Below are 27675 nucleotides of genomic sequence, written 5' to 3'. Positions count from 1 at the left end.
ATTAGAATAATTTAGCTGATTTGTTTTTCACAGGCAGGAAGATTATTATGAAGATGGTTATGATATGATAATCAGTATTAAGGCATTGATCCAAGTTTACCTTGAGGAGGTGTTTATCTATTGAATATTTCATGTTTAATTTCTATTCTTGCTCTCAAAAAATATTATAGGTAGATTAAGATAACTATGTGTGCATCTGGATTTAAATTTACCTCTTTCAATATTAGTAAATTATGACATAAGAAAATATAGTCATTGTTTTCTCTAAGATGTATGGATGCTTCATTGTGACTCAATCTGTGTTTATTTAATTCATCCAGAATTCAAAATTTGTGCCCAAGCCATTTCCCTTGTTTTATAATGCTGCTAGAATTGTGCTTAATGACCTTTGTAATTTTTATGCCTTTTATTTTGGGCTCTAACATGGGAGGTTAGGTTATTGTGGACCTTTGAATTCCTATGTAAAAAATGTTTTTGTAATTTTGATGAATTTACCTGTGTATTTAAATGTGTTACCCGCCACATGGAAATAAAGCCTTGATCTCTCACTATTGAAGCTACTGAACAAATGTGACTATAGAGGACCTATATGAAGGGGAGACTATATATATCTGTATTTTCTGTGTGTTTGTTTTAATCTATTCAAAGCCTTTATGCTTCTTTGAACATAGCATTCCTGGAAAGCTCTAGGAGTCCTTCTCTGCTCCTGGTAATCATTGTCCTGATAATCTTTTGATTATAAGAATATTTTCTGTTAGCCACACTATCATGTCAACAACACAACTATCTGCATACACATAGAAATATACAGTGTATATGTTGCTTTTAGCTATAGTAGTACTTCCCAATCTTTTTTATATCATTTCACATATAGGAAATGTTATTTGTATCTGTGGTAAGCAGAAAAACCTCCACAGCATTGAAAGCTTCATTCACCCTGGACCCACCCAAAGACTCTAAAGGCCAAGGTAATCCATGTCTCAGCATAGCTGTGACAAATCTCATGGTGTTTCAGTGCAGTAGTTAGCAAGCTCTCGGTTATAATTTCTCTTTCCTAAATATGTTCTTAGTATTTTTATTGCCTGATTAATAAGGTGTTAATGAATTTAAATAACATTGTTACATTGAAATTGTTTTTAATTATAGCTCCTTCCTCCCTATTTGTAGCAAAATGATAAAACAAATAACAGCATAGGGCCCTTGTGGTACAGCATTTGATTAGTGTGGCAGAATCTTCTTGTGCCCAGGACTAATAAGAAAATAAAAAATTAAATTGAAATGACATAATTAGTTAACTCTAATAGGTTTTCCAAAATCTGTTAGCAAGCTGCATGAGGCATATCACTGGCTGACTACTTGCCTGCTCTGTTTTGAGTAAATCCTAGTGTTGTTCCTGCCTTTACAAGAGCTGGGAACATAAAATGAAGACTCACTAAATTGAAAATGTTTAAATAGTAGCATGTGTATATAGAACTGTGCCTATACTCAATGCCTAATGCAAAAATTTTATGAAGGAGATTTGTATTAGCTTTCCCTTTTGGACTACTCACTAAACTAAGTACTTTACAAACATTATCTCTTTTTGAGACAGGACAGAGTCTCACTCTGTCGCCCAGGCTGGAGTACAGTGGTGTAATCTTGTCTCACTGCAACCTCCATCTTCTGGGTTCAAGTGATTCTCCTGCCTCAGCCTCCTGAGTAGCTGGGACTACAGATGTGCACCACCACACCCCACTAATTTTTTTGTATTCTAGTAGAGACAGAGTTTCACTGTGTGGCCCAGGGTGGCCTGGAACTCCTGAGCTCAGGCAGTCTACCTGCGTCAGCCTTCCAAAGTGTTAGGATTACATGTGTGAGCCACCTTGCCAGGCTACAAGCATTATCTTATATAATTCCCAAAGCAGTTTTATGAGGTAGGTTATATTACACTTTCCATTTTACAGTGAAGAATTTGAGGTTAAGTAATTTGCTCAAAGGCATAGAGATAATAAGTAGCAGAGCTGAAACTAAAACCTCTGCATTCCGACTCTAGAGTTCCTATATATTTTTATTATATGATTCAATGGCTTATTTCATTGGCTAATCTTCCTTTTAAAGTTAGTTACTGTCATCAAGTGTAATGTGTGCTTCTTTATCCTGGGGTTTCGTGGAATGTTTTTTTCATTTCTTGAAAATTCTCTCTCACTAATCAGTACCACTTGATTATCTTTTTTCTCTCTTTCTGTAACTTCTCATTTTTTTCTCCATGTCTCAATAACTTTTTCCCCTTTCCCTCCTTATGCTATTATTAGCTCTATGTGTTTTCTTTCCAGGTTGTTTACTCAAATCTCTCTCTTTTTCCAGTTTACTAATTCTTCCTTTAGCTATTTCTAATCCACTTGTGTTAGTCTGTATTTGATACAATCAGGAGATTAGAGGGTAAGAAGAGACAGAGGATGGTGTTTTTCTTTCTTGTTTTCTCCTTGCCTTAGTGCATGTATCTCTAGCACTGATTGGGTCTCTCCAGGAGTACCAGTCCTGCCAGGGGACATCTCTTTTGTGGTTCCAGTTCTTACTGGACTTAGGTAATACTACTTCCTTCTTTTGCCTATTAAGGTTTAAACAAGGTTTTGGCTTCCTGTTGTTGCTAGTCTCCGTATGTCTCAACATTCCTAGTTAAATCCATTTACCCTGCCCACACCTCTGTAAGTCATTACTTTATTAAAGTTCTTTTATTTAAATCACATCTGTTGAACACTCTTAACTGTTTGGTCCCTGCTGGATCCACTGCTTGTATTTTTGTTTCTTACACTGTCCTGATTTGTTCATTCTTTTATTTCTTAACATTTTAAAATAATTGATTTTAGTCCTTTTAGATATATAGTCCTTTTAGATTTTCTTAATTGCATTTATTGGAGATGCTAAGTTTTTGTTATGTCTGCTGACTCTCCCTTTTTATGGTTCATTTTCTCATGTGCTTTGTAATCTCTTATTGTAAACTCATCTTCAACAGTTCAATTTTTCTTTGTGATTCCTATGAGCCCTCTGTTGTAGAATTGTCCCTCTAGAGCATTTTGATATTTGCTCTTGCCAGGGCCCTAGAGATTTCAGAGAACCTTGAGAAGTTTTTAGGTTTCTTTATCAACAAGGGTTTGTCTTACCATATAAGTAGGACACACGACATCCCACACTAGCAAGTAATACCATTTAGTTTCTCATGAATAACTTTTGTTTTAATTTTTCTTCTTTTTTTGAGATGGAGTTTTACTCTTGTTGCCCAGGTAGAGTGCAGTGGCACAATCTTGGCTCACTGCAACCTCCGCCTTCCAGTTTCAAGCAATTCTCCTGCCTCAGCCTCTCAAGTAACTGGGATCACCAGGCACCCGCCACCATGCCTGGCTAAGTTTTGTATTTTTAGTAGAGACAGGGTTTCACCATGTTGGCTGGTGTCGAACTCCTGACTTCATGATTCACCCGCCTCGGCCTCCTAAAGTGCTGGATTACAGATGTGAGCCACTGTGCCCAGCCATGAATGACTTTTTGATGCCCCCACTTTCACTTTTCCTCTGTCTTAGGAATCTGGAAAACATCCATGGCATTTCTTAGCCTGGTGAAGCCTAGTGTCTAGTGCATCTTTTGCTTAAAAAGCAGCTCTTTTTATCTCGACTTTACGCAAAGGACTCACCAGTTTCTAGACCATGTCTGCAGTCCCTGAATGAATCTTTCAATGCCATTGCTCAACCCCTAGACCCTTAGATAAGAGTTTGACACTTCTACATACCATCAAGGACTGTTTCTACTTGTTACCCTGACTTTGTGTTTCGTCTTCGTTTCTTACACCATAGTATTTGTCTTTGTTTCAAGTTGATTATCATATTGGAAAAAGATGGTAGTCTGAAACTGGACAATTTAAAAGAGCTTAGTAAAAGGACAAAGATGTTAACTGGGAAAGGAAATCTCAGTTAACAGGAGTTGATAGAGTACCCCGGAATGGTTGTTGACACCAATAGGCTTAAAGGGCAGGAGAGGGAGGTTATCAGAACAGGGAGTAAATACCCAGACTTCATTCTCCACCCCCTCCAACTCCACTGTTTTTCATTGACTGAAACCAAGAAAAAAACCAGAGGACCAGGATATCCATTCATATTGTTCATATAGATTAATTTCCCAAGCACAGAGGGTAGTAATGGGTAGAGAGTAGATCAAGAGGGCCGAAGAAAAGATACAGAGCACTTTTCTGTATTAAATTCACCTGATATTTTATCCAGAATATCTGTGCTTTGGTAGCAAATGCTAAATGTTCGTTTCAGGTTAGTCTCCATATTGCTTGTATTCAAATTTCTTTAACACTATTGAGTTCTTAGAACTAGTTTTTTAAATTTCACTCTTCTTTTACATACTAACTTCTCAATACTATCAATTAACTTTTTTTGTGATTTTTTTTTAAATTGTGGTAAAAAATATACATGGTAAAAGTTACCATTTTAACCATTTTAAAATGTATAATTTAGTGGCATTAAGCACATTCACAGGGTATAGCATAACTACTATCTATTTCTAGAACTTTTTCACCATCCAAGACAGAATCTCTATGCTCATCAAATAACTCCATCTTTTCTTCTCGCTCTGTCCCTGGTAACCTCTATTCTACTTTCTGTCTCTATAGATTTGCCTATTCTAGGTACTTCATATAAGAGGAATTGTGTGGTATTCGTCCTTTTATGTCTGGCTTATTCTACTTTGTGTAATATATTTAGGGTTCATTCATTATGTATCAGAATTCCATTCCTTTTTATAGCTGAGTAATATTTCATTGTATGTATATAACACATTTAGTTGATCTGTTTTCTTATGGCTGGACATCTGGGTTATTTCTACCTTTTTGGCTGTTGTGAATAATGCTTTGAACATTGGTGTATAAGGATTGATTAATTTTTGATGAAATAGTTTGCCTTGAAGAAATTGTATGCTTTTTATGTGACTTGCACCTGAAAAACCATTTTAAAACTAATGTAATACCAGAAATACTATTTAATATTTTAACCTGTTGAATATGTTGATAACTGATGTATTTGGTTTAAAATATGGAGGGAGGGGAAAGAAAGTAAATTGAAGTGTTTTTAAAGATTCTTTATTCAGTACTTATCTGATTTAGAAGAGCACTTTCTGTCATTTTAATATCATTTGCTTAATACTAACCTGAATTGTCTAGAATTATAGTAGCACTTAATATTATCCCTTACTGTGTTCAGGCATATTTCAAAGTTTTGGCAGAACATGTGGGTTCCAAAGGGGAAAAAAAGGGGAAATTTGAGTAGTATGTTTAGTTTCTATAGCAACCTTTCAAACAAAAAAAGAATGTTAGTAATTTATTTTCTCTAAGGTGTATTTTTTTTCCTTGGGAAAACTAGCTAAACTGTCTGCTACTTTTCTACTCTTTGTTGTTATGAACTCTATCTTTTCTCCTTTTCTCAGCTCTAAGAATTGGCTCCCTCTCACTGATATAATGGTTTCGTGGAGCTTGACAAGTGAGCAAAGATCTTTCTCTTAATTTTGTCAACTTATAGTTGTATTTTCAAGAAAGATTGTCAGACAGATCCTTTGGACCAGCATTTTTATTTTATATACTAGAAAACTGAAACACATTTGTGTTACTATGTAGGGACTATGCCAACTCATGTTAGCTTGATTCTATGTTAGTGAAACCTCTGGAAGAGACTTTGGAGTCAGACAAGCAAGACAAGTTGCTTTTTTACGGCTTTCAACTTATTGTCACATTATTTAACCTCTATGCCTTAACTTCATCATCCGTTATATGGGGATAATATTGATAACAATCCCAACATGTTAGTACAACTATTAACTGAATTTATGTATAGTTTCTCCAAGTAGTCTGTGAACATATCCCTCTATTTTTATCTTCTTTAGTGTCACTAAGATTTGGGGTTTTTTTGTGTAGAGGCCTTGCTCACTTTGTGATAAATTTATTCCTCAATATTTGAAATTTTTATTCAATTGAAATTATTGTATACTTAATTTATCTCCTTTATTCTGTTAATGTGACTAATTATACTAATTGATTTTCACATATATTCAACTAACCATGTATTTCTAGAAAAAATCCAACTTGGTTGTGATATATTTTTCTTTTTGTATATTACTAGATTAAGTTTGTTAACTTTTTAGGATTTTATTATCTATAGTGATGAGTGATACTGATCTTTTTTTTTTTTTAACCAATTCTGTGGAATTATATGCTTTTTTTTTCTTATAGCCTTGTCGTCTTTGGTATTAGAAGATTGCACTGCCTTCATAAATGAGTTAGCAAGTGTTCCCTCTTGTCCGACTCTCTAGAAAACTGTTTTCTTGTGAAAATTCACATATTCACTATATATTCCCATGTTAACAAAGTAATCCTAATTGTAAAGGTACTTGGTTATAACATTTCTGATTTAAATTGCAAGGTCTTAGTTTAGATGTTATTTGGATATAGCAGAAGTTTTAACTTAGAAGATTATTAGAAGAGAGAGACTAGGCTGGGTGCAGTGTCTCACACCTGTTGTCTCAGCACTTTGGAAGGCCAAGGTGGGCCGATCACCTGTGGTCAGGAGTTCGAGACCAACCTGGCCAACATGGCAAAACCCCATCTCTACTCAAAATACAAAACTTAGCCAGGCGTGGTGGCGTGTGCCACTAATCCCAGCTACCCAGGAGGCCCAGACAGGAGAATTGCTTGAACTTGGGAGGCAGAAGTTGCAGTGAGCTGAGATCCCCCCACTGCACTCCAGCCTGGGTGACAGAGCAAGACTCTGTCTCAAAAACAAAACCAACAAACAGAGAGCAAAGGAAATGGTAAGGACTATATGACCAAAGGACTCTAATTATTTTAAAGAGAACATAGAGAAGCATCTTGATCTTTTTTTCCCATCTCCAACACTGATATTGCCTTGTTCCTAGAATTAAATTTTACATTATGTATTGATAAAATAATACTTAACGATAAGATAAATATTTCTATCCCACTCTGGTGGCCCAATTTATGTCAAGTAAAACTAACGAACATATAACTTATAGATGCTAAATGCATATAATGTATTTTTGTTACTGTACAATCATGATTTTATGTTACTGTTAACTTTTTTGGCTTAATTTTTTATTGTGGTAAAATATACACAACATAAATTTACCATTTTTACCATTTTAAGAATATAATTATGTGGAATTAAGTATATTCACATTGTTGTACAACCTTCACAACAGTCTCCAGTATTTTTTCATCTTCCCCAACTGAAACTTTGTGTCCATTAAACAGTAACTCACCATCTTAATATTAAATATTCCAATGTATGAACACTGGATGTTTTTCCATTTATTGGTGTCATCTTAATATCTTTTAGCAATATTTCATAGTTTTCATTATATGCCTTTAACCTCCTCAGTTATGTTTATTCTTAAGAATTTTATTATTTTAGATGCTATTTTAAATGGAATTATTCTACTAATTTTCTTTCTGTATTGTTCACTTTTAATGCGTAGAAACACAACTGATTTTTGTATGTTGGTGTTGTATACCACAGCTTTGTGGAATTCATTTATTAGTTCTAAAATTTTCTTGGAATCTGTAGTTTTATATATATAAGATTATATCATCTGCTAAAAGATACAATTTTACTTTTTCCTTTCTAGTTTGGTTGCCTTTTATTTCTTTTTGTTGCCTAATTTCTCTGGCGAGGACTGTAGTAGTTTTTGAATAAATTTTCCAGTTTATTTGAAAAATATTAGGCAATATTTTAAAGTTGACCATAATTCTCTTTATAATTTTCTTTATTGTGGAGGGAAACCTTTAGCAATCTTTTTGATCTAATTAAACTCTGTACAAAGAGCCAACGACATATTGATAAACTGGCCCTTAATTGCTTTTTCTTTTTCTATGCTAGTTGTACTTTTTATACTGTTTTTCTTTTCTATGTGAAATATTTGTTAAGCCAAATACTATAGATTACAAGTAAAATGATTCAGACAGAGAGACTTCCACTGACTTACAAGATGTGAAAATATAAACTCTCCATCACCACTCATCACTCATTATCTTTATTATCAAAGGATAACCCCAATTTATTTCAAGCATGGTTCAAAGTAGGTTATAAACATACTCTTCTTCAGAACATAGATGTTAAATAATTTTGGAATACTAACTCACATTATGATTAATTTAAATCACATTTATTGTGGTACATGTCATAGACATGCATATGTTCATTAAGTTGCTACACATATTTTTATGTAAATACATAAAACTGTATATACAGTGAGTTTGTATTTTCAGTTTGCTGTTTATATCCTTAATCATTTTAAACATTATTTTTTTAATGTTTTTTTTAATCAGGTCTGGTATCTGAACTTCTTTAGAGTTGAATCTGACCACTTGTTGTTTTCTTAAATCTTGCTTATGCTAGATTGTTTTCTTGGGCACTGTGTAATTTTGTGTTGGATGTTCTTCATCAATGCAACTTCTTCTATTAAGCCCTTACATGGTGGTTGAGGGCCTGTCCCCCCACAAAGGGGTTTCATGTGTTTGCTTCTCTAAGGAACTTCAGGGGCTACCACTAGCTTGGGACCACCATACTATTAACTTTATAGCTAGAAGTTTTTTGAAACTTTTAGGCAGTATGAAATCAAGCCCTGAAACCTATATCCACTTCAGAGTAGTTTTTAAAAATTGTCAAGGGTAACTTTGTTCACCTACTTAGGCTGAGAGAGATACTGCTTTTTTACTGGTTTTATTCTGTTGTTTTACGAATTTCTTAAATTTTATTCTTAGCTTATTAATGTTCAGCCCTTTCTTTAAAATCTAAGTATTTAAGACATGCTCCTTTATCCTTAGAGGAATTTACAATAATGATGGGGCATGGATGTGCGTATAAACATAATCCCAAGGTGGGCTGGGAAATTTAGCCAGTAGTTGAATTACTGTTACTCAGAGACAATTTTGTATTATAGAAAGGAGAGCAAAATTTGGGATACAACCAGCTGTTTCTGCCACACTCACTCTTACATTTGTTCTAAAGATAAATAAAACTTTTTATTTTATGAACATACTACACTGTACTTCAGATAGTTTAAGTTGTCAGAAATTTTTGTTCAGGTAAGTGGTCTAAAAAGTGGAACATTATGTAATTATACTCATTAAAATTTTTATGCTATTTTGCCTACAGGACAGAACAACAATAAAAACTGTAATTAAAAGCATTGACATTTTGATGATTCCTCTTCATGACAAGTAAACAAAGCAAACACATATATACATACATTCACACATACACACACACTCACATCCTTCTGTTACAGGATACATTCATAACCTGTATGTCTTTGGGAAACTGTTATAACTATAGAAAATGATATTTTGGATCTCTGAGTTTTCAGTAGTTTCAATAAATGTGATTTTAAAGGATTAGATTGTGTTGACAAAATTAAATTCCTCCAAGTTGTGATTTTAGGCAAATCATTTAGTGTGTTTTTTAACTTTTTCTGTGTATATAAAATGTTTTTGGTAATGTCTTCCTTAATCACAGCAGTAGTATAGGAAATAATTTCAAAGCTTTAGAAAAATCTAAAACACCGAGTGACTACTAGAATATTTATTTACAACTCTACCTAAAGTAAAAATTGATATTAACCACTCGGTGTTTGGAAGTTTAGGGTCATGGCAAAGTGTGACAAGCATTGTTTATTAATCCAAGAATTAAAATTGCCTTATTATCAGCCTAATTAAAAAAAATAAGGATGAAATGGTACCTTATTTAATGCCCAGTAACTGTTTAACATACATTAATTTTCAGTTAATTGAAAAGTGAATACTGGACTGAGAGGTTGTTTTGCATCAACTTTAGAGTTGTTGACAGAGTTTGCTATAGTAGCAAAACTCTTGTCAGTTTTTCAGTTATTCAAGTGCAATTAACCTACACAGTAGTCTACCTCTTATTATTATTTAAACTACCATTTAGATAGTGTATTTAGTTTGAATTTGCTCAATTGCTATTTTTAGAATTTCTCATAATTGTTTTAAATCTTCTCCTGAAAATACTTGCTTCATTAGATTTCATATTATTCTTTAAATGGTTTTATCCTTAACATTTAGAGAGAAACTTTTATTCAAAATGTAGAAATCATAACCTTTGGACTATCATCTTATCATTTGAATAGCTATGGAAAAAATAAAGATATCAAAATAGGTTAGAAAAATGAAGGTTCTTGTTTGACCATCACATACCATTCAATGAAATGTTTTGTGTATAAAGCCTTTCCTATTTCAAAATATTAATATCAAAAATTGTCTCTAAATTATTGGCTACTTGATTTTTAAAAATTCACATAGTTTTATTATGTAAATATAACCTAATAATCTGAGGTTACCTTATATTTCTTGTGTTATTTATATCAATTATGTATCTGGGGACCACTTTGAAATTGGAGGTTTGATTTTTTTACATTGTAATTTGCACTAGAAAACACTCATTCAAATTTTTAAACATTTTACTATTAAAACATTGTTTATCCTGCTTAGTTGGGTCAAAACTATTGAATATAGAGAACTTACTGTAAATGAATCTAGTTAAAGAAAACACATTCTAACAATTGTTTATATTAAATAGAAGTATTTGTTTATACGATCCTTAGTGATTTATACTTTATGAGTAAGTCTTTTCATGCTGACATGTTGATACGGGGCACTGTACTTTTGTGCACATACAGCTCTAGCTTCCTGTATTTCAATCTGAGTCATGGTAAAGTGGGAAATATGAATTTGACGCTTAAGTATTGAGCTTAAAACAGTTAATCATTTTTTTCCCACTCTTACATTGAAATAGAGTTAAGGTAGTGGAGACCACAGCAGGCCACTTGTTGCTGTTAATTAAGTACACACCATGGTCGAAGTGTTTCGCCCTTTGGGAAGTTTTATTATTGAACAAGAATGTGGGAGTTATTTTGATAAGAGTAGCAACGGGGCCAAAACTATGATCATCCTTAAGCTCTGAAGCAGGCCAAGGATGAAGGGCCATAAAGTGTTTGCTCTTACAAATGAACAAAGATAAATTTGCCTAGGAAAATAAACTTTGTATTTTGGTCAATTTGCAACAAAATAGTAAAAGAATTGAACTGTTTACTTTAGAACTTGGCCTAAGGACGTATGGGAAAATAGTTCAGCATCTTCATTTCTGGCCTGATTTTCACAATAGATTTGGAAACAGAGCAGAAAATTAATGCACAGACAACTTTAACAATACCAAACCAAATGCTGTAAATACAAAATGAAAATTGAAACTGCATGAGGAGGTAGAGCAAAGCTTTTACTGAGGAGTGCTTACTAAATTTGCAGCCACAGTTTTCTTAGCATTCTTACCAAGTGTATTCAGTAGTGTTAAAAATTGAAGTCTTGTTGATTTGAGATGCTATTTTCTCTGCAGTTTTTCATTCTTAGAATATGATGTTGTGTCTGTTGGAGGGAAGATTTAACTTAAGCATACTTCTACTCTAAAAAACTATCCATAAAAAAAGCCTGTCTTATATTGTCTTTTATTTCATAAGCATTCTTATCTGGAATTAGTTTGTGCCTTTTATTAGATGCTGTGTGTTTTACATTAGACAGCTAACCAAAAACCTGATTTTTTTTATAGCTCTTCAAGTTGTAGGAATTTCAATTGTAGCAGATTTAGAACTATTTATTTTGTAAAAGCATTTATATGAAATCCCCACAGACAGTGAGCTATTTGCTTTGCTTGGTATATTTGGGACAAAGAGTAACTATACTATCTTCAGGATTAACTCTATAATTTTCTCTCATAGTAATCCCAAAACACTATTGCTTTGCTATGCTTGGTGCCTAAGTGTTCTTGCAGTAAACACTTGCCTGTGATTCTATGAAAATCTTTCCCATTTGCGCTCCTTCTGAGGTTGCAGGGAAATTGAATTTTCTTCTGACTGAAAGGGATTGTAAAACAATGATGTTAAAGTAAAAGCTTCATGTAGGAGCTGAATATACCTTTGTCTAGATGGCATGTCTGTGGTAATGTGAGCCGAGGCTTTGGTTTGTTTTGTACAGGATTTTAATTATCATTCCTGCTTTTAAGTGTTTAGAGATTAGTGGCTTCTGCTCTGACAACCTGTCTATAGAGAATGGCATACTGACCATATTATATTGTCTTTGTTTAAATTTTAAGGGGTGTTTTGTTCTGGCAGTTGACTACTGGTTATGACTCCTTAACACAGGAAATTAACATTTTTGTTTGAGATATTCAAAGTAACAATAAACTATTGGAAGTTGAAGATATACAGCAAAAGAAAGTGTGGCTGAAGTTAGCAAGATGAGGAAATGAGAAAGGCAGTAGAGGGACCAAATTCTATAAGAATGTGACTGAACAATTTCTTAAGCATTGGTTTAACTTGATAATGATATCTACAATTTATGAAATATTTTCTATGTGTATATACTTCATTAACATTAATATTGTTATTTAATCTTAACTGTAAGAGATAAATATTATAACAATTTTACAGAGGAGTAAACAGACTCAGAAAAGTTAAACTACTTGCCTAAAATTACATGACTGGCATCTGAATACCTTAACCCAGTATGCCATACTGCCTGCCATATTAAGCCTAACTAAGTATGTATAACTGACATGTAAATACATATATGTATATATATACATCTTTAAACAAATGAGAATGTTATATTGTGTTTGGTCAGTTTTCAGAGTATATGGGTTAAACTCCCAAGTTTTGTTTCCCAATTTTAAATGGACAGCAAAGTTTGGAATTTTAAGACCCCAATACTTCATAGCTAATCCTAAAAGAACTCAACATATCAATGATTGCAGCATCTCTTCTGCATTTGAGACTGAAGCTATCTGCTCCAGTTGAACTTTAAATGAAAGGGTTTATTTTATTCTGGCCTACTAAAAGCTGCTGAAAAGACCAAAACAGACCAACAAACCTTTGACAGCAAGTTTATTAGCACTGAATTTAGGACCTAATACTATTCAGAGTTCAGTGTGTATTTGTTGAATCGGATAAGCGTATGCTCTATTCCACTAAGAAACCTTTAACCATATGAAACTTTTTAAAAATCTTTTGTCAAATCTAATTTTTAATATCTCCTCAATTAGCATGCAAGACATGATTAATATTTTGCTGTTTCTTAAACTGTGACAATCACTTTGCTATAGTTTTTCTAGATTCAGTTATAAATAGTCTGTAGAAGGGGTAGACAGATTTTTTTCTGTAAAGGGCTAGTTAATTTGTACCTTTAGGCTTTGTAGATCACAGCTTCTCTCCAGCAACTACTCAACTCTGCTGAAAAGAAGTCAGATATAGTTATTAAATGAATGGATGTGGCTGTGATCTAGTAACACTTTATTCCTCAACACAGATTAGCCCCTTCACTATAGCTTGCAGACTACACTATAGGAACATACTTGCTAGTATAATACTAACCTTTTTTAGATTTTACCTATTTTTAGAGAAAGCTGAAAACATGCATGTACTTTGTAACAATAAAAACCATTGAGAAGGCTAATATATAAAACCATATATTAGCCTTATGTATTGGTATTAACATTTATATGATTATCATTTGCATGTAAGATGTGGAAAAGTTATAAATAATAATTACTGATTTTAATTTATAAATTGTATTTTTTGTTATTTTTGTTTATGTTACAAAATAAGTTGTTGTTGTTGTTGTTGTTTTCCTCTCCCCCCAGGGAGATTCTATACAAGCAGGTGAGGACTCACCATTCTCAGATTCTGTGACCTTGGAACAAACTACAAGTAATATTGGTGGAACCAGTGGACGTGTTAGTCTATGGATGCAGTGGGTGCTTCCCAAAATAACTATAAAGCTGTTTGCTCCAGATCCTGAAAACAAAGGCACAGGTACAGAATTGCTTTTCTTCTTTACTGAAAAGTACAAATATTAAATGCTATTTTGGAAGAAATATTAAACTTAATTTATTATTGTCATTTGTAATCAAGTATTATTAGATCTAATTCAAGTCATTTCTAGTTGCTGTGCTAAAATGTTGAATCTTTTTAACAATTAAGGTTTATATGTACATATTTTTCTTGACTTTGTAATACCTAAATTTTGTCCTGTTTGTATCAAAATTCATCTAAAAGACCATGAGGAATTTTCCTCCGTGGTCATATTGATACATTATAGCGTTAGTACTAAAAGTATTGGGAAAATCCTTGACTGATACCAAATATAACACTTCAAACATTAACTGAGATTTCCCGTTTCTTGAAATAAATGCCTTATCTTAACTGAAAGTCCTGTGTTGATATTAATTTTGCTTATTATTCTAGAAGTTTTTATGATCTCAGTACCTCTGTACATATCCAGCATGCATATGTCAATGTAAAATGTAAAATAAAAAGTTTTAATATTAATTGTGAAGACTGTATTGATATTACTGTTTGCTTCTTATTGCAGAGGTTTGTATGGTCAGTGAACTAGAAGATCTCAGTGCTTCCATAGATGTCCAGGATGTATATACCAAAGTGAAATGTAAAATAGAGAGTTTCAATATTGATCACTATAGAAGCAGGTAAATAATGAATAATGAATATAAGAAAAATCTGTATTTTTCTTTGAACAAAGTTACCATAAGACTTTTTTTCTGTTTTAATATGGCTAATTATTTTTAAAAATACCATACAGGCATACCTCAGACATATTGAGAGTTTGGTTCCAGACTACTCCAATAAATAATGACTGTAAAAATAATGAATACTCCAATAAAGCAAATACTTCAATAAAGCAAATGACACAAATTTTTTGGTTTCCCAGTATATATAGAGTTGTTTTTATAGTGTACTGTAGTCTGTGAAGTGTACAATAGCATTATGTATTTTAAAATATACAGACCTTAACTTAAAAATACTTGATTGCTAAAATGTGGTAATGATCATCTTAGCACTCAGTGAGTCATAATCTTGTTGCTGATGGAGGGTCTTGTTTTGATGTTGATGGCTGCTGACTGATCTGGGTAGTGATTGCTGAAGGTAGGGGTAGCTGTGGCAATTTCTTAAAATAAGTCAATAATGTAGTTCGCCACATGGATTGAACCTTTCTTTATGAAAGAGTTCTCTGTATCATGTGCTGCTCTTTAACGTCATTTTACCCACAACAGAGCTTCTTTCAAAATTGGAGTCAATCCTCTCAAACTCTGCTCTGTTCTATAAAATGAGATTATGGAATATTCTAAATCCTTTGTTGTCATTTCAACAGTGTTCCTAGCATCTTCTCCAGGAGTAGTTTCCAACTCCAGAAACTACTGTTTTTGCTCATTCAACACCTCATCCATTCAAGTTTTGTCATGAGATTACAGCAATTCAGCCCCGTCTTTAGGCTCCAATCCTAATTCTAGTTCTCACGTTGTTTTCACCACATCTACCATTACTTCCTCCAGTGAGGTCTTGAAACCCTCAAAGTCACCCATAAGGGTTGCAATCAACTTCTTACAAACACCTGTTAATGTTGATATTTTTACTTCCTCCAATGAATCATGAATGTTCTTAATAGTGTCTACAGTGGTAAATCTTTTACAGAAGGTGTTTCAATTTACTTTGCCTAGAACCTTCAGAAGAATTGCTATCTGATGGAGTTTGGATATATGTCCCTTCCAGATCTCATGTGGAAATGTGATCCCTAGTGTTGGAGGTTTGTCCTAGTGGGAGATATTTGGGTTATAGGGGAGGATCTCTCATGAATGGCTTGGTGCCTCCCCATGGTAACAAGTGAAGCTCTAGATTTCTTAGTTCATGCAAGAGCTGGTTGTTTAAAAAGAAAATGGCACCTCCCCACTCTCTCTTGCTCATTCTCTTACCCTGTGACACGCTTGTTCCCCTTTGCCTTCTTCCATGAGTAAAAGTTTCCTAAGGACTCACTAGAAGCCAAGCAGATGATAGTGCCATGCTTGTACAGCCTGCAGAACCATGAACCAATAAACCTCTTTCCTTTATAAATTACCCAGTCTCAGGTATTCCTTTATAGCAATGCAAAATGGACTAACACACTGTATCTATGGCAGCTATAGCATTACAGAATGTATTTCTTAAATAATAAGACTCAAAGGTCAGAATTACTGCTTGATCCATGAGCTGAAGAATAGATGTTAGCAGGCATGAAGACAACATTCATTTCCTTGTATATATCTCCATTAGAACTCTTAGGTGACCAGGTGTGTTGTCAATGAGCAGTAGTATTTTCAAAGGATTTTTTTTTTTTTCCTGAACAAGCAGTGGTTCTCAACAAAGGGCTTAAAATATTCAGAAGACCATGCTGTTAACAGATGTGCTATCATCTCAGCTTAGTTGTTCCCATGTATAGAGCCCAGGGGGAGAGTAGATTTAGCATAATTGTTAGGGGCTCTAGGATTTTCAGAATGGTAAATGAGCATTATCTTCAACTTCACCAGCTGCATTCACCTCTAACAAGAGAGTTAGCCTGTCCTGTGAAGCTTTAAAGCCAGGCATTGACTTCTCCTCTCTAGTTATCAAAGTCTTAGATGGTATCTTCTTCCAGGGGAAGGCTGATTTGTCTACATTGAAAATCTGTTATTTGGTGTAGCCACTTTCATCAGTGAACTGAGCTAGATCTTTTGTATAACTTGCTGCCACTTATCCAACAGTACTTGCCGCTTCATGTCGCACATTAATGTTATAGAGATGGCTTCTTTCCTTAAGTCTCATGAAGTAACTTCTGCTAGCTTCAAACTTAACTTCTGCAGCTTTCTCACGTCTCTCTACTTACCGAATTGAAGACAGTTAGGGCCTTGCTTTGGATTTACGAGAATGGTGTGGCTGGTTTGACCCTCTACCCAGACCACTCAAATTTCTGCATATCAGCAATAAGGCTGTTTCACTTTCTTATCATTTGCAAGTTCCCTGGAGGAGCACTTTTAATTTTCTTCAAGAACTTTCCTTTGCATTCACAAGTTGGCACAAGAGGCTTTCTTTCCAGCTTTTGACTTGCCTTCCTCAATAAGCTTAATCATTTTTAGCTTTTTATACAAGTGAGAGATTTGCATTTCTTTGTTCACGGAAACACTTAGGGGCCATTGTTAGGGTTATTAATTGTCTTCATTTCAATATTGTTGTGTTTCAGGGAATAGGAAGAACTGAGGTGAGGGAGAAAGATGGAAAATGATGAGTCAGTGGAGCAATCAGAAAACACACAACATTGATCAATTAAGTTTGCATCTTATTTGGGCACTGCTCATGATGTCCTGAGATAATTATGATGGTAACATCAAAAATCATTGATCACAAATCACCATAACAGATATAATAATAATGAAAAAGTTTGAAATATTACAAGAATTACCAGTGTGTGACACAGAGACTGGAAGTCAGCATATATTGTTGGAAAAAAAGGTGCTGATGGACTTACTCAGTGAAGGCTGCCAAAGACCTTCAATTTGGGTAAAAACATAATATCTGCATTATGCAATAAAGCAAAGCCCATAAAACTGAGGTATGCCTGTATTTTTCTCAAAAAGGATTCTTAGCAGATACATTGGTTAATTTTATTTAGTATTTGTTCATGTAGGAAGTATAATAAAATTTTGTAAGATGACAAATCTGTTCATAAATATACATATTGCCATATTAAATGAAATAAGATACTTTTACTAATCTTACAAAGTTTATTTTCTATAGTTTATATTTGCTAAGATGCCTGCAACACAGTTGATGGCTCTGATTTTTGCTGTATACTTCGCATCCATTCTCTATACCAATATAATCATGCATTGAGATGGAGCAATAGCTTATTTCCTAAGCACTTTGATGACTCTCATCTCACAGATTATTATATATGTGGTGGATGTTCCTAGAACCATCATTTCTGCCATAAGAAATTTTTATCAAAAGTATGATTACATGCAAATATGCTTGGCTTGTAATAATAACATTAGTTAAAAAGCTAATTTTCAGATATTTTCACAAAGCTCTGTGGCAGTTTTATCATTAATTTTTTTGAAACAGAAATAAAAATGCTTTTTTTTTTACTTTATATTAGTACAGCGATGTTTCTTTTTGTAATTGAACTAAACTTCACATGCCATAAAACTCACAAATGCTTTTTAAAAATATTTTTAAAATAGCATCATATTTTCAATTTCATAGTTTTTGGCTTAGAAACAGGCTTAAAATCAATTTTTTACTGAATTCATTTGTTTAACAATTCTTTATTGTGTGCTACCAGAAGCACCTGTATGTTTCTATACATATATTTATGCATTGCACGCTCTAAAAAGTCATTTTTTAATTTACCAGGTTCCTAATTCTACATTAGAAGTGTTTGAATTTTTATCCATTATTGCATATATCATATTGTTTATATCAATAATTATCAAATCTGTCACAATTATGGGCTAAAAATATTTGGCTGAATATATGCTAGAACTTGTTCTAATAGTACCTTATCAATCATATTAAACAGTGAATTATTAATTGGCTTTTGATAATAGAATGTTTAACTCTTTAGTTCCTTTGATATTGTATGTATCTGTATCAAAATGATCTTTGCAAGTGATATATCAATACAATATTTTGGCTGAAATAATTTTTAAGGTTGTGAATATTATGTATTATGTTGTCCTTTATCCCTGTCTTTACTGCTAAATTTATGTAAATTTTAAATATTCAGATAATTTATGAATTTATTAAAAACATGTTTGTTGAGTGTGTGATATGCACCAACTGCTATGCTAAATGAGCACTGGGGTGTAGTGTTTAAGAAAAATAGCCTGGCATGATGGCTAACACCTGTAATCCCAGCACTTTGGGAGACCAGGGCAGGGGGATCACTTGAGCCCAGGCGTTTGAGACCAGCTGGGACAAGATGGCGAGACCCCATCACCACATATAAACAAAAAATTAGCTGGGCATGGTGGTGTATATCTGTAGTCCCAGCTTCTGGGGATGCTGAGGTGGGTGGATTGCTTGAGCCCAAGAGTTCAAGGTTACAATGAGCTGTGATTGTGCCATTGCACTCCAGCCTGGGCAACAGAGCAAGTCCCCATCATTTAAAAAGAAAAATAGAGATGTTACCCTTGTGGAGAAGACGGAAGTGGATAATCAGCCAAATAAATATCTAATTTACCATGAAGACAAGTGTTCCTGTGCAGAACTATCAGAGTGTGATGCTAATGTAAATTGTTCTATTGATTGCATTGTCAGATTTATGTTTTAGTTCAGTGCAGTGTTGTGAACTTTAGACCTATTTGAAATAGTTATGTATGTTCAATTTTTTAACTCAGAAAAATTGAAGAGAACAGATAAGGTGAACTTATGTTTTCCAGGCCAGGGGAAGGTTGGCAGTCAGGACATTTTGAAGGAGTATTTCTACAATGCAAAGAAAAACCTGTGGTGAGACCCATTTAGTTATTATGATTTTTGAAAATCTACTTTAAACTGTTTATCTTTGTTATTTCATAAAATAGGACTAATGGTTACAAGAATTTGAGTTCAGAATAAACTCTTATTAACCTGTTTCTTCAAACATACAAATTTAAAGCTGTTTATTTTTTGAAACTGCTCATGTTTTGTAACCATCATCCTGTTGTAACAATTAAGTGAATTTATCAAAAAGGCAAAGGTAGGCTTACTTTTGTTAACATACTTTATCTTTGATGTACTATTGTGTTGACTTTTTGGAATTGTTTCCCAGTTCTTATGTGAGTTCATGCTGGATCGTTCTTTACCATAAGTTAGAAGTAATAATTTTACACTAAAAGCAATTCCTTTTGTTTACTTTCATTAACATTGCTTTTGCAGAAGATGGTCGAGGCAGAGGCCATACCTAGCAGTTGCTCAAACCTAAATTTATGCAAACTTGAGCAGAATTTAAAACTATCCAGATTTTTTTTGCTTATGGCTTTTATTGCTTTTTGTCTTTTCACCTTCTTTGCTCCTGTCCATCACCTCAAGCCTTGGGGAAGAGTGTTGGTCTTTGGGGCAATGTGGAGGTGTCTTCCTTTCCTGTACTGACAAGCTGAACAGACGCACCTTGTTGGTTCGACCCATCAGCAAGCAGGACCCTTTCAGTAATTGCTCTGGCTTCTTTCCTTCTGTAAGAAATTACTTTTAAATTATGCTACACAACTCCCATTAAAAGGAACCCAGAGAAGGAATTGAACGATTCATAGAGTCAACTCTTGATTTACGTTTTCCTCCATATAACAAACTTTATAAATGAATTATAATGTAATTTAAAATCATAGAACTGCTTCTCCACTATAACTTGTTTCTGGGTCATTTGCATGAGTACAGACTAATTTTACCATCAATATAAGGAAATCAAAGTAGAACATGCAACATTTTTCTTAAAATGGTGCATGTATTGAATGATCAAGAGTTGACCAATACTGCTTTTGTCATTCCTTTTACGATTCTTACTAAGATTGCTTTTTAAAATTTTTTTTCTATTATTATACCATTGTCTTCTTAAGAACTATTTTAAAGTAACTTGTTTGGTGCCCTCTTGAATCTGAACAATATTGCATTTCTGTCACTGATTAGATAGATCAACATAAGACTATACCAGTGACTTTTAGAAGTTTAGAACCTTGCTTTTTCTAATGATACAACATATCTGGATATGTTCTTAAGCTAATTCTTTTAACTGATATTCTTTAGCTTTGTTCTTGAATTTAATTTTTAATAGTGTATTTGCATAGCAAGTGATATTTTCTGATTTTATTTTAAGCTTTTTCTAGCAGTAGTCTCTAATCTTCAGTACTGGAAAAAAAAATGTGGCTTTTGTGTTAGAAGAAGTGTTTAGATTTTTTTCCTCTCTTTGAATGTTTATTAGTGACTATGAAACACATTCTTAATAATTTCAACAAATATTCATAAAGAAACTATATTATTATTAATGTTCTTCAGACATTTTTTCTAAACTTTTAAATTAAATGTCATTTAAAAAGTTTCCTTACTAGTTTTTTAACATTTTATTTTAAATAATATAAAGTATTATTACTATGTGAAAAGCGATATTTATATTACCTCAACTAGTATTCATTTTTTTCCTTTATGTTTTTTTTCTTTTCCTTTATGTTAAGGGAGTTTAGGGATGCAGCAGTTTAAAAAAAACACCCCTTCTTCATGTAGCTTACTTTGCAAGTTTGCTTACATTCCATATGTTTAAAATATTTTTCCAAATTAAAAGATTTATACATTAAAATACCTTTTATACTGCTTCCAGGATTCAAATGTTACTATTAATAAAGATTTATTATGAATTAGATTTTTTAGATTAGTGGTCAATACTAACCCTTCCCCAGTTTAGACACTTAGAATAGACAGCATCACTGTGGCTTCTTCCACTAGGGGTATACCTTAACAGTCCTTCTCCATCCATTATTGCTCATTGTCCAGCAATATGGTAATAAGACTGGTAGAAGTTTTGCTACTTTACTATACAACTTTTTGTTTTGAATGCAGAAATAAAAAAGAAGGGGAATCGGAAGAAAAGCAGTGAAAAACCAGGCACAGTGTCTCAGGCCTGTAATCGCAGCACTTTGGGAGGCCTGAGGCGGGCCTGAGGTCAGGAGTTTAAGACCAGCCTGGCCAACAGGGTGAAACCTTGTCTCTACTAAAAATACAAAAATTAGCTGGGTGTGGTGGCACGCACCTGTAGTTCCAGCTACTCAGGAGTCTGAGGCAGGAGAATTGCTTGAACCCGAGAGGCAGAGGTTGCAGTGAGCCGAGATTGCGCCATTGCACTTCAGCTGGGGCAATAAGAGCAAAACTCTGTCTCCAAAAAAAAAAAAAAAAAAAAAAAAAAGAAAAGCAGCATAAATGTTGGGAACAGTGAAAATTGCTTTGAAAGCAGGCCATCATGGGGAAAGATATTGCACAACCATTTAATTCTTACTTTCCAGAGTATTTTTAATGGTCAATTAACTTAAAATATATACAAAGATAATTTATTTTCTTATCTTCCTTCATTATAGTCTAAATTAAAAGCAAAATTAGCAGTGATAGCTGAATTGCATAGTTTTTTCTTCTCGCCACATCATTATGAGAGGGAGGAAATGGAAGCAAAAGAAGTTAGGAGTTATGGAATAATACAGGATCAGATTCATTACTGCTTTCCTATTTCTCTGGGGTTTTTTTGTTTTGTTTTGTTTTTTTTTTTTCTGTTTACATGAATATATTTTCTTCTTTGTACTTTGTTCCAGTTCACTTCTCCTCTTAAAAATCCCCTCTTTGGACCTTACTAATTAAAAAATTTTTTCAGGTGTTAGAAAGAGGGGCAGGGAATGTGGAATATAACATTTCTCCTCTAATTCTGTTCTAAGTGATTTGCAAAACAGTATTTTATGTATATTAATTGGCTGAAGAAGATTTTTTTTCAAGAGATATTCTTTTTGTATGTAGAAGAATATGAGAGTATTCATTTTAATTTTTTACCATTAAAAATATGCTGTTTTGCTATAATTTGTTTATGGTGTGCAGTTTGTATAGGACAGCTAATTGAGATAGTTTTAGCAAAAATATTGAAGTTATAGTTTTCTTATTCTCAGTTAAATGTTATATGTGTAATAATATAGTAGTACACCCAGAGATTATAAGTTACAGGATAGTGATAATTAGATTTTATAAACAATATGTTAGCTATTGATAGTTGAGTTCTGAAGGACAAATGTTATATTGTTATGTTACATTACTGTTTAAATATTCAGTAACTATTTAGTTCAATTATCAAAGCATGGTATCAGTGAGGCTTGTTTTATGGGCTCTGTCTTTATATAAATCAGCCAAATTATTGAAGGAAAAACTCCATTCTTATAAATGTCATATCCTGTCTAGTGAAGGTAATCATCTGGCCTATTCAGATTTGATCTCAAATAAAAATATATAATGTGGTTATTTCAATTTCACCTGAATAAACAACCTTCCTGTGACCTGTGACCCATTCTATGACAGCCTCTTGGTATTCATAATGAAAAACTATCAGGAAATGAAAAGACAAAATCAAGGTAGTCTTTTCCACCTTATGATTTTCTGTTTGAGGCAATGTCTCACTCTGTCGCCCAGGCTGGAGTGCAGTGGTGCAGTCTCGGCTCACTGTAGCCTCTGCTACCCAGGTTCAAGTGATTCTTATGCCTCAGCCTCCAGAGCAACTGGGATTACAGGCATGTACTACCACGCCACCATGCCTGGCTAATCGTTTGTATTTTTAGTACAGATAGGATTTCACCATGTTGGCCAGTCTAGTCTCGAGCTTCTGGCCTCAGGTTATCTGCCCGCCTCAGCATCCTAGAGTGATGAGATTACAGGTGTGAGCTGCCACATCCTGGCCCCAAATTATTAATGTTACAGAAAAGGCAGAGGTCACAGAAATAGTCACAAAAGATTAATTACCTCCTTCAAGATCTAGAACTGGAACTCAGGATTCCCATCTTTAGTTCAGTCATTCCGACCATCTTAGAAGCTTTTTGCCCTCGTCTGCAAAATTGATTAGTCATGTGTCTATTACGAGGTGTAGGGTGAGACCAAGAGGTAAAAATACTCACTGAGGTCATTTTCTTCTTTCCAATTTTTTAAAAAAAATGTTTTTAATGAACTGTGTATTGTGATTTCCTTTTTCTGGAACAGACAACTACAAAACTTCTAGATGGCACTCATCAGCAGCATGGATTCCTCTCTCTGACATACACAAAAGCTGTAACAAAAAATGTCCGCCACAAGTTAACATCAAGAAATGAGCGAAGAAGTTTTCATAAGTTATCTGAAGGCTTAATGGATGGTTCCCCTCATTTTCTTCATGAAATTCTTCTTTCAGCGCAAGCTTTTGATATTGTTCTTTATTTTCCTTTGCTTAATGCCATTGCAAGTATATTTCAAGCAAAACTACCAAAGACCCAAAAAGAGAAAAGAAAATCTCCTGGTCAGCCCATGAGGACCCACACACTGACGTCCCGCAATTTACCTTTGATTTATATCAACACAAGTGTAATCAGAATTTTTATTCCGAAAACAGAAGAAATGCAGCCAACTGTTGAAGGTATTGTCTTCTGATTTTTTTTTGTCTGTTTTTAAATAATTTTCTTCTAGAGACCTTAGTTTCTTGGGGTTTTTTTGTTTCTTTTAAAAAATATGAGCAGTTGGTTGTACTTTGCAGTTTGGTATGTTTTAGAGGCAATATAGATATGTAGCCTTGTAGCATAGTTTGAAGTCAGGTAGCATGATACCACCAGCTTTGTTCTTTTTGCTTTGAATTGTCTTAGCTATGTGGGCTCAATTTTGGTTCCATATGAAGTTTAAGGTGGTTTTTCCCAGTTCTGTGAAGAGGGTCATAGGTAGCTTGATGGGGATAGCGTTGAATCTATAAATTACTTTGAGCAGTATGGCCGTTTTCACAATATTGATTCTTCCTAACCATGAACATGGAATGTTTCTCCATCTGTTTGTGTCCTCTCTTATTTCGTTGAGCAGTGGCTTGTAGTTCTCCTTGCAGAGGTCCTTTAAGTCTTATTGGTGTATAGGAATGCTTGTGATTTCTGCACATTGATCTTGTATCCTGAGACTTTGCTGAAGTTGCTTATCAGTTTCAGGAGATTTTGGGCTGAGCTGATGGGGTCTTCCAAATATACAATCATGTCGTCGGCAAATAGAGACAATTTGACTTCCTCCTTTACTAATTGAATACCCTTGATTTCTTTTTCTTGCCTGATTGTTCTGGCTAGAACTTCCAGTACTGTATTGAATAGGATTGGTGAGAGAGGGCATCCTTATCTAGTGCCAGATTTCAAAGGGAATGCTTCAAGTTTTTCCTCATTCAGTATGATATTGGCTATGGGTTTGTCATAAATAGCTTTTATTATTTTGAGATATGTTCCGTCAATACCTAGTTTATTGGCAGTTTTTAGCATAAAGTGCTGTTGAATTTTGTCAAAGGCCTTCTCTGCCTCTGTTGAGATAATCATGTGGTTTTTGTCTTTGGTTCTGTTTATGTGGTGGTTTGTGTTTATAGACTTGCGTATGTTGAACCATCCTTGCATCCGCGGAATGAAGCCTACTTGATCATGGTGGATAAGCTTTTTGATGTACTGTTGCAGTCGGTTTGCCAGTATTTTATTGAAGATTTTTGCGTCTATGTTCATCATGCATATTGGCCTGAAGTTTCTTTTTTTGTTGAGTCTCTGCAGGGTTTTGGTATCAGTATGATGTTGTTCTCCTAAAATGATTTGAGAAAGATTCCCTCTTTTGGATTGTTTGGAATAGTTTCAGGAGGAGTAGTACCACCTCCTCTTTATATTTCTGGTAGAATTTGGCTGTGAACCCATCTGGACCTGGGCTTTTTTTTGGTTGGTAGGCTATTAATTGATGCCTCAACTTCAGCCCTTGTTATTAGTCTATTCAGGGTTTCAACTTCTTCCTGGTTTAGGCTTGGGAGGTTGCAAGTGTCCAGAAATTTATCCATTTCTTCCAGGTTTACCAGTTTATGTGCATATAGTTGTTTGTAGTAATCTCTGACGGTAGTTTGTATTTCTGTGGAATTGGTGGTGATATCCCCTTTATCATTTTTTATTGCATCTATTTGATTCTTCTCCCTTTTCTTTTTTATTAATCTGGCTAGCAGATCTTTTTGAAAAACCAGCTCCTGGATTTATTGATTTTTTGAAGGGTTTTTTGTGTCTCTGTCTCTTTCAGTTCTGCTCTGATCTTAGTTATTTCATCTCTTCTGCTGGCTTTTGAGTTTTGTTGATCTTGCTCCTCTAGCTCTTTCCATTTTGTTGATAGGGTGTCGATGTTAGATCCTTCCTTGCTTCTCATGTGGGCATTTATTGCTATAAATTTCCCTCTAGACACTGCTTTAAATGTGTCCCAGATATTCTGGCATGTTGTGTCTTCATTTTCGTTGGTTTTGAAGAACATCTTTGTTTCTGCCTTCCTTTCATTGTTTATCCAGGTAACATTCAGGAGCCAGTTGTTCAGTTTCCATGAAGTTGTGCAGTTCTGAGTTAGTTTCTGATTTCTGAGTTCTAATTTGATTGCACTGTGGTCTGAGAGACTGTTATGATTTCCATTCTTTTGCATTTGACGAGGAGTGATTTACTTCCAATTATGTGGTCAATTTTAGAGTAGGTGTGATGTGCTGAGAAGAATATGTCTTCTGTGGATTTAGGGTGGAGAGTTCTGTAGATGTCTATTAGGTTTGCTGTTCGATATCTGAGTTCACGTCCTGGATATCCTTGTTAATTTTCTGTCTCGTTGATCTGTCTGATATTGACAGTGGAGTGTTAAAGTCTCCCACTATTAATGTGTGGGAGTCTATGTCTCTTTGTAGGTAGTTAAGAACTTGCTTTATGTATCTGGGTGTTCCTGTATTGGGTGCATATATATTTAGGATCGTTAGCTCTTCTTGCTTCATTGATCCTTTTACCATTATGTAATGCCCTTCTTTGTCTCTTTTGATCTTCATTGGTTTAAAGTCCATTTTATCAGAGACTGGTATTACAACTCCTACTTTAATCATTTTAAGTGTATAATTCAGTGGCATTAATTATATTCACAATGTTGTACCACTATTTCCAAATGTATTTGTCACCCCAAACAAAAGCTCTATATCCATTAAGTAATAGCTACCCTCATTCTCCAGTAACCTCTAATCTATTTTCTGTCTCTATGAATTTTCCTTCTCTAGAAATTCATATAAGTGGAATCATACATGTTTATCCTTTTGTGTCTGTCTTATTTTACTTAGCATAATGTTTGCAAGGTTCATCCAAGTTACTGCCTGTGAACTTCATTTCTTTATATAACTGAATAATACTGTTTTGTATGGATATATCATATTTTGTTTATTCATTAATCTGTTGTGCAGTTGGGTCATTTCTACCTTTTGTTTGAATAATGTGAGTAATGCTGCTATGAACACTGGCGTGCAACTTTCTGTTGGAGGCCCTGTTTTCAGTTCTTTTGGGGTGTATACCTAAGAGTGGAACTTGGGGGTCCCACAGTAATTCTATTTGGAATTCTATTTTTGAGGAACCACCAGACTTCTTGGAAGCCCTTGTAGAGTGAAGCACAATTTATGGTATTCTGTGAACAATGCCAATGTACAGGCATGGTTTAGTCAAGGAGAAGAGCAAAGGGAGCTCACACTAGCATAGCAGCACCTGTGTGCTGAGCACCTGAGCAGCTCTGTGGTGAGGCAGAGGTCTGAAGTTCACTGTTTAACTCTAGCTTTATTTTCTATTATACTTAACCAAAGCTTTAGTTCTGTTTCACTGATATATTTATGACAGAAATATTACAAATCGGGCTATTTAAGAAAAGGGAGGAAAAAAAGAACAGCTTTATTTTCTTCAGGTCTATTTTTATTTGTTTATATGTTTTTGTTTTGGGCTTATTGTGTTATAAACTTTAGTACTACATATCACACAGTTTTATTGTTTCGCATTGAGTTGCTTCAACTAGGAAAGTCCCCAATTATATTTCTGTAATTGCAGAAATATTTCCAGACTTCTGCCATTTTATTTTTAAAGCTGCTTCTCCTGTTTCTGCTGCTTCTTCATCTGCTTCTTTATATGCTTCTGCTGCAGCCGCCGCCATCTCCTCCTCCTCCTCCTCCTCCTCCTCCTCCTCCTCCCCCTCCTCCCCCCCTCCCCC

General features: G+C 34.2%; 1 protein-coding gene across 1 annotated transcript in view; it reads left to right on the top strand.

Moving 5' to 3' along the window:
• Nucleotides 1-27675, top strand: part of VPS13B (vacuolar protein sorting 13 homolog B) — an 823218-nt gene that overhangs the window by 452160 nt on the left and 343383 nt on the right. Inside the window, exons 26-29 of the mRNA XM_032247702.1 lie at nucleotides 13746-13917; nucleotides 14477-14591; nucleotides 19353-19419; nucleotides 23656-24064. Coding sequence (XP_032103593.1) covers nucleotides 13746-13917; nucleotides 14477-14591; nucleotides 19353-19419; nucleotides 23656-24064 — 763 coding nt within the window. The remainder of the gene's footprint in view (nucleotides 1-13745; nucleotides 13918-14476; nucleotides 14592-19352; nucleotides 19420-23655; nucleotides 24065-27675) is intronic.

Source organism: Sapajus apella, unplaced genomic scaffold (genome assembly GCF_009761245.1).
Source record: "Sapajus apella isolate SASKATOON/1434 unplaced genomic scaffold, GSC_monkey_1.0 scaffold3, whole genome shotgun sequence".
Taxonomy (NCBI): Eukaryota; Metazoa; Chordata; class Mammalia; order Primates; family Cebidae; genus Sapajus; species Sapajus apella.
This window is presented reverse-complemented; position numbering and strand designations above follow the sequence as displayed.